This window comes from Echiichthys vipera (genome assembly GCF_963691815.1).
Source record: "Echiichthys vipera genome assembly, chromosome: 7".
Taxonomy (NCBI): Eukaryota; Metazoa; Chordata; class Actinopteri; order Perciformes; family Trachinidae; genus Echiichthys; species Echiichthys vipera.
Window position 1 is genome coordinate 9,835,041 of NC_139832.1, and position 14,461 is coordinate 9,849,501.

The window sequence follows — 14,461 nt, forward strand, 5'->3', positions numbered from 1 at the left end:
TATTCAACTCTTCAATTCTCCTTTGGTTTATTTCTTTTCTTGATGACCGAGAGAATGAAGAATGAGTGGAACAGAGCATGGATGAGGTATGGATGAGCTGCTGCCGCTATATTTGGCAGGAGACAGGTAAAGGCAAGCAAGGAGCTAGGAAAAGAAGATATGGAGAGTGACGAGTGGAAAGTCAAGAGAGATGGAGAGAGAAAGTGGAAGAGGAGCAGAACGAAGTACCAATTTGAAAGAGAGGATCAGTTCTGGCAGAGTAATCAAATCAGAAAGTCAGCAGACCTATCCTCGGCTCTCCCCTCCATTCCCATTACTTTAGTGTCATCTCCTGTCTCTCCATTCCTGAGCTCTCATCTCACTTTTCTCTCTCCCTCTAAACCTCCTGAGTTTCTGCGCCAATCTTTCTATGCTCAGGTTGCTCTTCTTCTCCTGTTCTGGGGCAATTACCTTCTTTTGTCTTTCTCTCTTTTTCCAGTCCAGACCCAAGGAGGGCTAAGGGAGGTTAGGGGGAGTGAAAGGAGCCGCTGATGAAAGTGCTTCAGACTTTGAAGCCGAACCATGAGAGCGAACCATCAGCAATCAATGAAGAAGAAGAGGGAGTGAAGGGAGAGGATACTGTGCAAAGAGGGCCACATAATAAAAACTAAAAAAAACTAAAAATCTCCACCGAATGAAATGTGTGTTAACCCCGGGGTATAGAACATGTAGCAGACCAGAGCAGATCTACAATAGTAAACTGCTATTTAAAAAGGATAGTAGGGACCTTAAATGGCAAACAGGGGAAAGACGGGTGTACTGTGGGTGCTGCTGCCTTCGGCCATTACTGCAGAAAGGCCTGCTGGGAGGATTGAAGGCTTAAAGTGTGTGTGTGTGTGTGAGTGTGTGTGTGTGCGTGTGCGTGTATGTGTGTGGGGGTGGGGGAAACATGCTGCTTTTGTTTTTTCCTAGAGGTTTGGAGGATAGGAGCATTGTCAATTACACAAACAGTTGATGTTTTTTTGGTAGATGATTCTGGGCATTCTGGAAAGGCACTAGGGATGGAGATGAAGAATGAGCAGTGAAGCATGAGTTTAAGGGAAGTACGAGTTTCTCTTTAGGACATTGTTAGGACTGAACTCTGTATTGAGATGCATATCTTGTACGAGGAGAGTAAGTCAGGGGAGTGTCTGTTGCATGCACACTTGTGTGTGTTTTTGTGTGTGTGAGGAGAGATCAGGTGAGCATCAAGAAAGAGCAAAGTCACCTACTGCTGACCAGATTTCCCTCGGTCAGCAGTAATTCAGTCCCTTAGGACACCAGACATCACTTCACCCTCGCTCTGAGGAAATGAGAGTACACCAGGAGAGAGGGAAGAAAGAGAAGGAAGATCGAGGAGGAAAGGAGACTCACCTGTACAAGGAGCTCCAGCTTCCTGTCATCCAGGAGATGGACCTGACATCGCCTCCCCTCTGTCATCTGAGAAAAAGCGACAAGGGATACTTCTTTATAAAATGATTTCAGGTATTACATGTTATAGATATTGATCATACAAAGATATGTTTTTAATGTCCACATAACGATCAAGAACAGCATGCAACATCAATTGGCAGACAGGTGCTGTATGGTAAGCTTAGAGTGTACATAGTGTGTGTTCCTCAGCAAAGTCCTAACAAGGTTAGCTGACCTAACTACACAATGGGCCAATAGAGACCACGTCCTGCTCCGCTCTCTTCCTCACTGAAATTTCCAGCATTCCTCCTTAAGCAGGAAATCCATTATCCATCAGTGGACTACAGTGACCATAATGAGTGAAGCTGCCTGCTGACAATGTTCTCTTAAGTGTTATTTTTTCTGCATTGTTGATACAAGGTTTGCTGAATAGTACTGCAAAAAAATTATAATAACCTTCTGCCAAGTTCAGGCGTAAACACTGAAGCAGGTGCAATGATGAAACAGTCAACTGTGGGAAATATGCGCCACATACACACAAGTGAGACCAAACTTTTCACATGACCTGCAAATTCAAGCCGATTTTTTAAACCTGTCTAAAAGTTTAGTACTGCGCGATACGGTTTAAAAATTCACAGCAGAAACGCCCAACGTGTCAAGTAAAGACGTACAAGCTGTGCAAACTGAGTATTCAGCATGTTATTGTCTGATGTGTGTGTGTGTGTGTGTGCTGGTGTTTTTCAGCACATGTGGAGTTTCTCTTCAATTTCACAGGAAGTGGGGACCCTGAGGAACACAAACAACCCCTTGGCTCCTCCTGCACTTCCCTCACATCTGGGAGATGGGGACACCAGAGGAGATGTTTGTGGGTGTGTGGAGGGGTAAGAAATGTTGCAGAAGAAAGAGTAGAACGAAAGGGGGGGGGGGGGGGGGGTAGATACATCCTCATTGTCAAACATTTGATGAGAACTCCCTCCAAAACATTGATGCCATAAACACGAGCACAAGCGTAACCGGTTTGTAACTCTTCACCATGAGGATAATATTGGCCACCTGAGGCTCTTGCAATTTGGTATGGGTGTGTCCACAACATGAGTATAACAACATAATCCTACTTTCTCACCACCCATGCCAGCTTGCATCCAGGTGGCAGGTTGGAGGTGAGAGTTTAGCAGAGAGCTGAAGATATTGAAGAAAAAGAGGGAGAGAGGAGTGACAGAGTTCTGTCTCAACACACATCCCTGTGTGAACTCTGCTGAATGATTACTGATGTGTGTACTGTTTGTGTGTGTGTGTGTGCGTGTGTGCGTGTGTGTGTGTGTGCGTGTGGTTACTTTGAAGGGTTCGTTTTACCATCCCACTAACCATTTATCTCCTGTGGTTTGAGGGGTTAGATTGGGTGCACCTGTGCACACAGTGACACATACACACACATTTTCCAATATTGGCTTTTGTTTTCACGTCCCACCCTCCTCTCTTGGAGTACATTACCTTTCTCAAGCTTTCCATGTTTATACTGTATACAGTCATTTTAATTACTGCCGTGACAACTGAGCAGAAGGTCAGCGGTGCAAGCATAATTTCATTCTGGACGAATGTATGTCATAACAATCCAGAGATCGAATCAAGTGTATCGAATTTTGGTGCAAAGTTATTAGACTGCATGCAAATATCTAATTTCTGATAACATTTTGCTGGCTATACTAATTTTCTTTCTCTTTTATTGAGCCTGGACATGTGGTAGATGAGAGGACAATCCTACAGCGTACTGGCCAAACATCTCACTTAGGTATCTTGTCTGCAGAATACTTTAAACTGCAATGCAGTCAGTGTACACATGCACACACACACATATACACACATACACACACAAGTACACATGCTCTCACTGGCACTCTGCTTGACACACCTGGGAATAGTACAAAACCTTAACGTCAAGGTAACAAATCACTGCCTGGAGGCTAAAATTAGGCAGCCCAATCTGGCACAGACAGACGGCTTATTGGCTTTAGTCATAAAATTCACTTTGTGGTATTGGACACATGCTACTGAGTTTCTATCCACCATGAAACCAAATGTAATAAAGTTTCTATGAATAGCTTTTTGTCATTACTGTTGAAAAAAAAAGGAAAAAGAAAATGTGGCATCTTGCTGCAACGTGACACAATTTAGACAGAAATAGTCTTTTCTAATAGGACCTTATCACTGTATCTTGACACTGACCTCTAATGCATGTTGTAAACATTAATACAATATAGTTTAACTGAGAGAAACACGTGGTACTGGCCAAATATCCTCTATATACTCTCTGGTGCAGGCAACATCCCCTTAGCCATGGTGTGTGATTCATGCTGTATGTAACCAGCAGCATTTCTGACACATTACTGGTCAGGTTTGAATTGGCTAACTTACATTCCCAAGCTTGACTCACTGGCAAAGAGACGATGAAGAGAAAAAAACATACTTAACATGTATAAAGCAGCCATGTTCATTATTATTACTATTCATTATTTCTCCTGGAGCTGACACCCAAATTACAGAGCCACACACACACACACACACACACACACAGACAGTTGACAGTGATGTTTTGGTCAGTGCTGGTGACGTTATCATTAGTTAGTTACCTTGCAAACAAATGCTCCCCTGCGAGGCTCCCACACACACAAAAACGGCTCCAAAAAAAATAATAATAATAAAAAAAATATATATGTATCAATCCCAGAAGGAAACGAGTCGTGTTACTGCCAGAAAATCGTCAAAAAACACCCCTTTTCCCGGCCGGCCTAGGGGAGGAGGCACATCAGCATCCATGTTAGTGACCATTTAGTTAACGTTATAGTTATCCTCTGAACACAACAGAGACGGTAGCTTTCATATCTTCGCCATTCAAGCCAGAGACAACTAACGGCGACCGTGGAGGCTTAGGTTTCTCTCCCTCCTTCTGAAAGCAGAGAGCTTCTCACGGGGCTAGTCCCGGTCGACCAACCCCCTCCTGCTTTCGCTACCGGCACCGTGCACAAACGGTGTGTGAACGTGCGGATAGCAGGAGACCGTACCAACCGGCCAGCAACCGAGGGGGACGACCGGAAGAAAATTGGCTAACGGTCGAAACGTATTTCCAGCCTGCCTTCACTTGCCAGCTCTATGTTTCTCGCTGTCACCGGAGTTGCTTTCGAAAAACACGGGAATAATGGAGGCAAGATGTGGGGGCGGGGAGCGGAGAGGAGGAGATGAGGGGAAATTTTCTGCAGCAGCCATGAGAAACTGCAGACCTCTCTCTCTCTCTCTTTCTCTCTCTCTCTCTCTCTGTGCATTCAAACCCAAACAGACATGTCTGCAGAGCACACCATAAGTGTGCCTTTTAAAACAAGTGATGCACACTGCTGATACATAACAATGAGCAGTGATCACAGACTGCCTACTTTATTACACCAGCTGTACTTTCAGAAATGCAGGTTTTCTCAGATGGAGACTCTCTCTTTCTCTCTCTCTCTCTCTCTGTGCATTCAAACCCAAACAGACATGTCTGCAGAGCACACCATAAGTGTGCCTTTTAAAACAAGTGATGCACACCGCTGATACATAACAATGAGCAGTGATCACAGACTGCCTACTTTATTACTCCAGCTGTACTTTCAGAAATGCAGGTTTTCTGAGATGGAGATGGAGTTCCCTTGAAAGACCTTTATCCTCATATGTCTTATTACTTTGACCATACAGACCTATGCCTAACCATGTTCACTTTGATAGATTTCCATACACCTGAGGTGGTTCTGCTAAATGGGAGGGGATTCAGTTACAGTATCTTTACATCCATGGTTTGGTCTCTCCATTTCAAGCTCAAGTCACTTCCTGTCTGCACTTTTAAACACACATCTCCTTGCTCGTTGGCTCGCTTGAACGATTTCTGGCCTTCAGTTCGACGCAGCCGTTGGACTGGCTCTCTCTTTTTTTTCGTATGACCTAAATTGGGCACTTGTGTTCACCACACAGCTGGAGCAGCAGCCGTTGAAACCACCAAGTTGTTAAAATAACAAAATCAGTCCAATTTTTTTTTAAGGGTACCATAAATAGATATAAAAGTGTGTTTTGAAGGCAGGGCTGAGTCTATACCTACTGTCAATAAAGTCTTTTGCGTGACTCGGCAAGTGTAGGCTTGTCTGTTTTCTATTATTGTATTACAACATGAGTAATCCCCACGTTATGAAAACAGTCTGAGGCCACATGTAGCTTATGTACAGTATGCACACATGTAGTTCACCTTCTACCAAGCTGTCGGCATCAGGGACTGAACACTTGAACATTTATTGTCTAAAGATTATCTGAACTTTTCAGTCTGTGTAATAAATACAGTTTGTTTGAGCCAAATGCAATTGCACCATATTTGAAATGCAACAGAGAATCTATCATCTTAAATTAGCATTCATCAGAAATACTCTTCCCAGACATTAAGCAATGCGAAGATGCAATTAAATTTAATGTGCTTGGCTTGAACAATTGTGTTGCTACAGTACCATAGCTTATACTGCAGGTCCCAAAATCCAGCTTAGTTTGCTGAATGTAAGGTCACATGAGAAAAGAGGAGGTGTATCCCTTTCCCCTCCTTGCTGGATTTTTCTGTTTCTGGATATTTTTGGCCTGTTCCAGACACCGGAAACTGGCCTGTCCAACTTAAACATCTCCAGATGACTCTTTCTTTTGCTGTAATACATACACCCATCTCTCCTTTACTTTCTCCGGTCAAATGCATATCTGTCTTTATTGGTAACTTCCTCAGTTTGCCATGACAAGGGCCCTGTTGTTTGACCAATGCAAGGGAGGGAGACAGAAGGGGACAGTGCAGGCGGTGGGGGAAAGGGAGTCAAACTGACAAAGACAGAAGAAGAGGGCAAAAAAAAGTGCAGTAGGAAAAACCTGAACACTTAAACTACATGAGTTTATGAATGATTGTTGCTGTCTGGAATGGATGTGAGGAGCTTCAGAGAAGCTGAGCGGAAGAGAGACAGATTCACACACAAAAAAAAGCCAGAGAGGAAAAGGAAGGAAGAAAGGAAGCAAGTCAGGAAGGAACAATAACAAACAGCTGTGATTTAGCAAGCATCTCTGTCCGATGCCCCTTTACGTGCATACGGTCACCTTTCAGTGACCTACAAAGAGTGTTTCCAAGAAGCTCAAGGTGAGAAACATTTGTAGGTGTGACATATCTGGGCCCTGACAGAGCCTTGTTATGGAGCCAGTGGGCTTCTATTCCAGGCTGAGGTGTGGTCGTAATGAGGTGCTGATCTTGTGTGTTTCTATGGAGAAGGGCTCCAAAGGGGAAATATCTGGATGGGTGAGGTGGGTTTAACAGGCGGTGGGTATTAGAGAAAGGTTTTAGGGTCGAGCCGGGGAACAGGCTTGATGGTCTATGCTGGAAAAGGTAACCTATATTGGTGGAATGTGATATAAACAGCACTGAGCGCTTAATTGAAGCAAGATGGAGAATCTCTTTAACCCTGACTGTGCAACGCTGCGGTAGGCAGTTAAGACTGACAGACGCACTCCATGCTCTCGCTCTTTTTGTCTGTATTTGTCTGCATCGCTCCCATATTTGTGGAGACTAAACAAACACACACTTTTAAACACGTCACTTTGAGAGCAAGCACGGTCTGACACCAGCAGTCCTACGGTGATTTATGACGCTGAGATCATTGTAGCTGAATAGGCTTTATGACTTGTCGTCAGTTTTGATGTAACAGTATCTGCATATGGTGCAGATTAGATTACAACACAAGATTCAGCAAAACACACTGTGGCTCTTGATACTCTATACAGTTTTAGTTGAATGGGTTATTGAAAACCTGATGGAAAAATAATAGCAGGGCCAAATCCATCTTCTCCATCCAGTGTTTCATGTAGCGGCAGAGTGAGACGGAGCAGGGAGGGTCATGGAAACACTGCCAGGAATGTCTAGAGAAACGGACTGACCGGGAGAGATCTGTTTTGTTTGTTCAAGCGTGTATACGTGTGTGTGTGTGTGTGTGTCTGTGTGTGTGTGTGTGTCTGTGTGTGTGTATGTGTGTGTGTGTCTGTGAGCTCCACCCTCCCTGTCCGTGAGTGACTTTGGGACCAAAATGTGGTTCCAGTTAGGGCGTTTTTTTAAATCAGAAACACACTGGCACTTCAAACAAACTGGAGATATTTTTGTAGCCAGCTCTGCTTTTGTTCCCATTTTACAAAGCACCATTCCCAGACTTTACCAAAAAAACCCATCTTTTTTCATGAGATGTTTCCCCACATTTTTTTTTGCATAGAATCACAACTTTCTCTAAAACTGACAGACAGAGATACTTGTGAATATCAAACAGTACACGGGCGCTTTAGCCGGGAACATTGCTGTGAAGTGTTACAGTATGGCACAATAAAGACATCATAAATCATGCTTTATAGTAGATTCTGTGTGATCCAAACTTCAGTTGTGCTGAAGTTTTGTCTCTGCCTCAGTTCAACTTCACTGTCATATGCATCCAGGGGAGCACTGATCCCCAATGAATTGCAAAAAATCAGGCGCTGTCTTCCTGAAGATGTGCAAAAGTTGCTTCTTAGATTTTTATTAGACATCTATAGTTTGCTTTTGATATGTATAATGTATTCACAGACAGACCAAACCATTCAAGGTTCTCAAAATAGTCAGCCGATGGTTTGCACTTTGCATCAGAGACAGAATGACAGAGTGTTACTATGTTCTATTGGTACAGTACATTTGAATATGCCTTGCAGTCATAACACTAACAACCTAATCTTGTTTCCTGATAAATTCTCTATGGTCTAAAATTCTTGTTTTCATTCTCTTACCGTACACTGTCTGATCTTAAAATAACCAAATGCTCTTTTAAATAACCAGCATAACTCGGTTATTACTGTAACAATGAGCATATTATCCTGTGCTTTAGATTTACTATCGTTTTTAGCCGGCAACTAGCAAGCAACAGACTGCTAATGAACCCTCCTACTTTGCTCAGCCACTGGTTTCATGTTAACATCCTTCTTCTTTACTCATTTGTTTCCTTTCTCTTCCTCTCCCAATCCATAATGTGCAGTTGGTTTCTGTTTCACTGATGCGAAAAACTATGACATAAAAGAAACTGGGTTAAATAGATGTATATGTGGGCACATGCACTCATGTATAGCCAGGAGTTATATTTGATACAGAAAGCTTGGAAACAGAACCACAGCAAATGTCTCCCTTGATGACATCCTAGCAAATAAAAGCCTTTCATGGGCTCAGTGTGATTATGCTGCGCCACAGTGCGTCGTTTGAGAGCAAGCCGCTACTGGCTACTTTTTGTATGCTACCAACAATTTGAATATGTTTGCACTTGATGCTCACTCATGTCTTCTTTACATGTTTGCTTCTTTATGGGGATGAGCTGTAATCAAAATAGTCAAAGGATATGATTCCACCTGGCCTTGTTTTCCCCTAAGGAGGGACAAGCTTCCTTTCTTCCACGGTTTATGATTCCCTCTCTTTCACGCGCTGCTTTTTCTGGTCAGCTTTGCCTTTCATTGACAGGGGTTGGACATTCCTAAAATTCCAGTTGAGAGGAGTCATTTGGTTGATAAAGCCATTATAAGCACAACGGTTGTGAGTGTATATATCTCAGTGTGTGGGCCTCCGAAAATGTGGCCAAACATCTAGCTTCTCTGTGTTTTTAGGATGAAATGTATATGAGGTGAGTCAATTATTAAAGTAGCCTCTGAGGTGGGACAGAGGACAAAGCCATCGGAGCGAGAGGGGGAGCTAGAGCGCCGACATGCCGAACAAGAAGAGCAGAGGGGTTCAGGACAAATAAGAACGAGTGATGTCATGTCTTTAGGACTTTTATCTCAATGAAACATAGTCTTAGTGATCATGGGGGTTGATCGGAAAGGATCTAGGTTGTCAGTATGTGTGCCTGTGTGTGTGTGTGCGTGTGAGTCATTCACAAGGGAAGGATCGTTTACCCCTACACCTCTTCTCTTCATCTATAATTTACACACTGAGAAATCACCGTAGACCTGAGTGACCCTGTGTTCACTGATACTCCTGGCAATGCATGCAGAAAGACAAAGTGACGTAGAGCAGGTATTTGGTTCTGTATTCTATATATAAATGTATACAGAGTGTGTGTGTGTGTGTGTGTGTCTGTATATGTGCGCACAAGTGTATGTGGATGTGTGCTCGCTTTTTGTGCCTGTGAACCATCTGAAGCTTGTTGATAGTTCTTCATCCTTGACCTCTCTTTATCTTTCTGCTATGTCTTCTGTCTCTCTCTTTCTCTTAAATACATAAACACGGACACGGACACAGGCACAGACACAGACACGCGCCGCTTGTGGCCTAAATTCAAGGGCACGTTGAAGTGCAGATGAACTCCAGTGGCCTCTATCCCCTGTCCTCTGACTGGATAGAATACCAAACACTCTAATCATTTAGCATGCTGAATATTAAGCAGCCCTGTCTGCAAACTGTGTGTGTGTGTGTGTGTGTGTGTGTGTGTGTGTGTGTGTGTGTGTGTGTCACAGTCCTAATGTATTCTGCTAGCCTATTAAACATGTACCATGAGACCAGAACAGCAGGGGAGAGGAGAAAGGAGGTTTTGGGTTAAAAGCTCCCAAATCCTCTCTGTTCTTTGCTAATTTTGCCCTTGTGTGTGTGTGTGTGTGTGTGTGTGTGTGTGTGTGTGTGTGTGTGTGTCTTTACGTGTGTGTTCTTCAGGGGCTCCAAAGACCCTCCAGGCTAATTAGGGAGACAGCCACAGAACGACATCATTCAAGGCAACAGCTTTACAGGAGCTCGGTGAGCTTCCATCCATATAATAACTCTTAGGTCTTAAAAGCACTTTCTTCTTAAGCTGAGAGGCATAGACACAACCTGTACTGTCAAGCACGCACACACACACACACACACACACACACACACACACACACACACACACACACACACACACACACACACACACACACACACACACACACACACACACACACACACACACACACACACACACACACACACACACACAGACAGAGGCAAACACAGAGGCACACATTTTTGGCCAGCCTCACTCCCTGGTCCTCTCCAAACTAAGATGCAAACAAAAGTTGTCATGACAACTTTCTGTGAGATCTAGACGTCTCTGCCATGCACACTCTGCCAGAAATGTAGGGCACCAAGGGGAGGAGGCACTGTAAGACAATGCTACACTGTAACAGGCAAAGGATGACCCAGGGGTAAAGCAAAACGGCATGCAATGAATGTTTCCCTCACAAAGCATCCAGCTGTTGACAATATCATGATCCCTGGATGGAATCCTTTGCTCTATAAAGTCAACATATACTCACAATTTTACAAAGACAGATACCCTTCAGCCTTCAGTTTACCTCCCCACCACCCCCATCACAGCTCCCCCTACTCCTCCTCGGGCTTTAATGGCTCAGGTGACGTAAGGGGGTTCATGTGCTAGAACAGTACAGGGACAGGTAGAAGAGGGACACAAACAGCAACAGCCAGCGAGGCATTCTCAGAGGAGTTTTAAAAAATATAAAGCAGACAGGTAGGGAAGAAAGTGGGAATAAACTGGAGATGAGGCAGGCAGGCAAATAGATGCAACACAATAAAGGAAACAGAAGCAATAGAGAGATAAGGACAGACAGTGTGAACAAGCTGCAGCCTCAGACCTTTCTCTCATCTTCCCCCAGGATGTAGTCTGAGGTATTCTAATGACAGATAGAGGAGTGAAAAAGAGCTATATGCCCCTCCACAGGCTCCGTCCTGCAGCCTGTCTGGTCTGCCTCCACTGTGCTCTGCAGTCGGGATTTATCCCTCCCTTGCTTTGGCTCAATGTGACTGTGCTCCATTACTACACACTTGATTCCTCTGAGCCAGGGTAATGAAAAATGACCCAGCTCATCTGCAGGGAGAGCCCTTTGGCAAGTATGTGTGGTTTATGTGTGTGTGTGTGTGTGTGTGTCTGCGCATGCACAATTCCTCTTGTCCAAAGGGAATCCCGTCATTGTAAAAGTATTGAATGTCTTCCATTTGGCCATTTTGCTTCAGGAGGAGCCAAAATCTGAAGGTAGGAGGTGGAAAGCTTTTGCTCAATAAATAAAAACACCTGATCAATCATGTGCTAAGGTTACAGATGAGAACTGGGTTCATTTTTTCAGCTTTAGTGGGTGAATTATTTGTCAATAGCTTGTTCTGTATGTTATGGTCCATGGAAACCTTGCAAAAAACACACACTCACACACACAAACCCTGGCAAAAGAGTTGCAGAGCCTTTGTGAACAAGCTCGCATTATGTATGTGTAGAATTTATGCATGCATAATGTAGCCTACAGGTGTACATACTTGAGAGCTACTGAGAGAGTTTGAAGGCATTTAAAGTATCAAAGGATGTTTAATAAAAATGTGTGAGAGTCAAAATTTAGTCCCTCTAGCTTTTAAATCACAAAATTTAGTCTGATATTACTTATTAAATATAATATAGTGGCTGGCCGTGCCTCCCCAAAGGACCATGGGAAATAAATGACTACGACCCACCAAATGCAAATACACATGCATCACATTCTTCACTTTCATTCAGCATGAATGTAACCGAGTATAAACTGTGTATCTACAAAGTGTCTTTATAGGGAAACGGCTGTGGTCAGATTATGTCTGCTGAGAGGGAACTCTAGTTGTGTGATTTGAGGAAATTATATTCCGTCACTCATCTCTGAAAGTTAACACATACGCACACACACACACACACACAACTTTAAACCTCTGTTCTGTAAACATAAGTGGACACACTGCTAGGGCAAATAATATCCATACTAACAGAGGATCTGGGAGTCCCTGAGAGGGATTTCCTCAGATATTCACCAGATTCCCCTTGTAATCCCGTGGGATTACCATTCTATACTCAGACCCTAACCTCTGAACCTAAAACATTATAAGCCCTTATAACCCCATTGCTAATGCCACAGTTAAACCTACAGTATCACTTCGCTCAACACAAGAGGACCACCTCCAAAAACCTTATATTGTGTCCGCTCTGGCCACTCAGTTGTGACTCTGGCTTCGACTCAGACAGAGGATTTAGAGGGATACCAGCCAGATGTAGGCCGCTCAACCTTGGCACAATAAAACACCAGCAAGATGTTGCAATCCGTGTGTTATCATGTTTAACATCTGAATAGTCTCCAATGTGGCAACTGATATCTGGGAAAGTGTTCATATCTGTCAGTTCTTCTGATGAAATCAAAAACACTGTCAGCAAGGCTCATATCACTGATATTGTTTATGTCATGGAACAATAATATGTCATTACTCTTGGAGCTTTGCTGTCAATGGCAAAAACTGAAACAGAGAATCAGAGTAGTCATTTGTGATGACTGTGTGAGCATGCGAACGCCTGTAATTAATCAAGCGAGTTGCCGTCCTATCAAATGGTGTACCACATTCACACATTAGCAGATAAATTACATTCTAGCATGGCTAAGAAGCTTATGTCTGTGCACAGTAACTAAATGGGACATGGGACATGAGGGAGGAGGGGTGTCATGCTTTAAATGTTTAACATGTGGCAAGCCCGCAAATCACTGAGAGACTCGTCAAAGCACATTTATATCAAGAAAATATGAATAACAGATAAACATTTTATCAGGATTTATGATTCATGGAGTGGTGAGAAAATCGTGTCCCATGGTTGAACCGTTGATGAATTTCCACAGGAACCTTTTTCCTAAATTCAGACATCAACAGGCCTGGCCCCTTCTTCCCTTTTCTCCGACACACACATATTTAGACTCACACTGGGTATTTGATAAACCTGGGAATGGAGCAGTGGAAATGTTTTCCAGACCAACTATGCAAATAAGACCTTATCCCCAGGGAGACACTGTAAACGGCTACAACTACCAACTGAATCTACAGCAAGGGTGTGTGTGTGTGTGTTTGAGCATGTGTGTCTGTGCAGGGATATCAAACACTAACATGCCTCAGGCTAATTGAAAACGAATTAGAAATTACAAACAAAAATAAACAAAGCGCTGGAAAAATTTGAGACAATGTCCGTTCTGGGCCCTCAACCCCTCCCATCACCAAGCGTCTCTCTGTCGGTTCTGGGAAAACATTTTCTCACATACGGATCCTGACTTTGGCAATGAGAACAAATATGGCTGCCAGACTATGGAGTAAGGCAGCTGTCAAAAAGATGTGTCCATGATTAAAAGATTCGTCCGGCCATATACTATTATATGAATATTAACTTTTTTCTATTTTTTTATATTATCATTATTATTATTACTATAACTACAGTCTGGACCCATGCAAACCACACTTGAGCGCCTGATCTCAAGCAAATGACTGCAGGCAAATAATAATAACTCCTATAGGGCTTTATTGAGTGTTATCCATGTTGGTCTGTAATTCTGTTTATTCGACCTCTGCTGGGGACGCAGCTCTAATCAAAGAGGCTACGGAGGAACTATGCAGGATATTTTCCTTATGTGTTTTTTTTTTTTTTACCTTAATGAAACCGCTTCAGGGGTTCGACTACTTTCCCCCTCGACCTGCCTGTGACCTATGTGACCTCATTTCAACACTTTTTTTGCTTGTACCCACAAACTGAATTTGTGTTCACAGGGGAGACGTCGTAGTCGTAGAAGTTAGAGTTGTACTCACAGCTTTTAGATTCATACTCACATAAAAACAATCCTAACCCGAACAATTTCTCAGACTTGTGTATGACAGAGGAATTTTGTGTACAACTTTTTTATTAACGAATACGAATGGTTAGAATCACGGACGAATCTTTTAACCATGGACACATCTTTTTGACAGCTTTGTTACTCCATACCAGACATGGATAGTGATCAAAATTCTTCAGTAGGAAGTCACAAGTTCAACTTCAACCTCCATCCAATAATTACTTGGCTGGAAAACAAGGAGAAAAAAGGAATAAGGCTGGGAATTAGCAAGGACATGCAGATTTCCAGTTCTGGATATTTGCCTGCCTGT

At 43.2% G+C, this 14,461-nt stretch overlaps 1 protein-coding gene across 1 annotated transcript in view; it reads right to left on the reverse strand.

Moving 5' to 3' along the window:
• frmd4a (FERM domain containing 4A) overlaps positions 1 to 14,461 on the reverse strand; it is a 60,852-nt gene that overhangs the window by 33,535 nt on the left and 12,856 nt on the right. Inside the window, exon 2 of the mRNA XM_083917246.1 lies at positions 1,393 to 1,458. Coding sequence (XP_083773372.1) covers positions 1,393 to 1,458 — 66 coding nt within the window. The remainder of the gene's footprint in view (positions 1 to 1,392; positions 1,459 to 14,461) is intronic.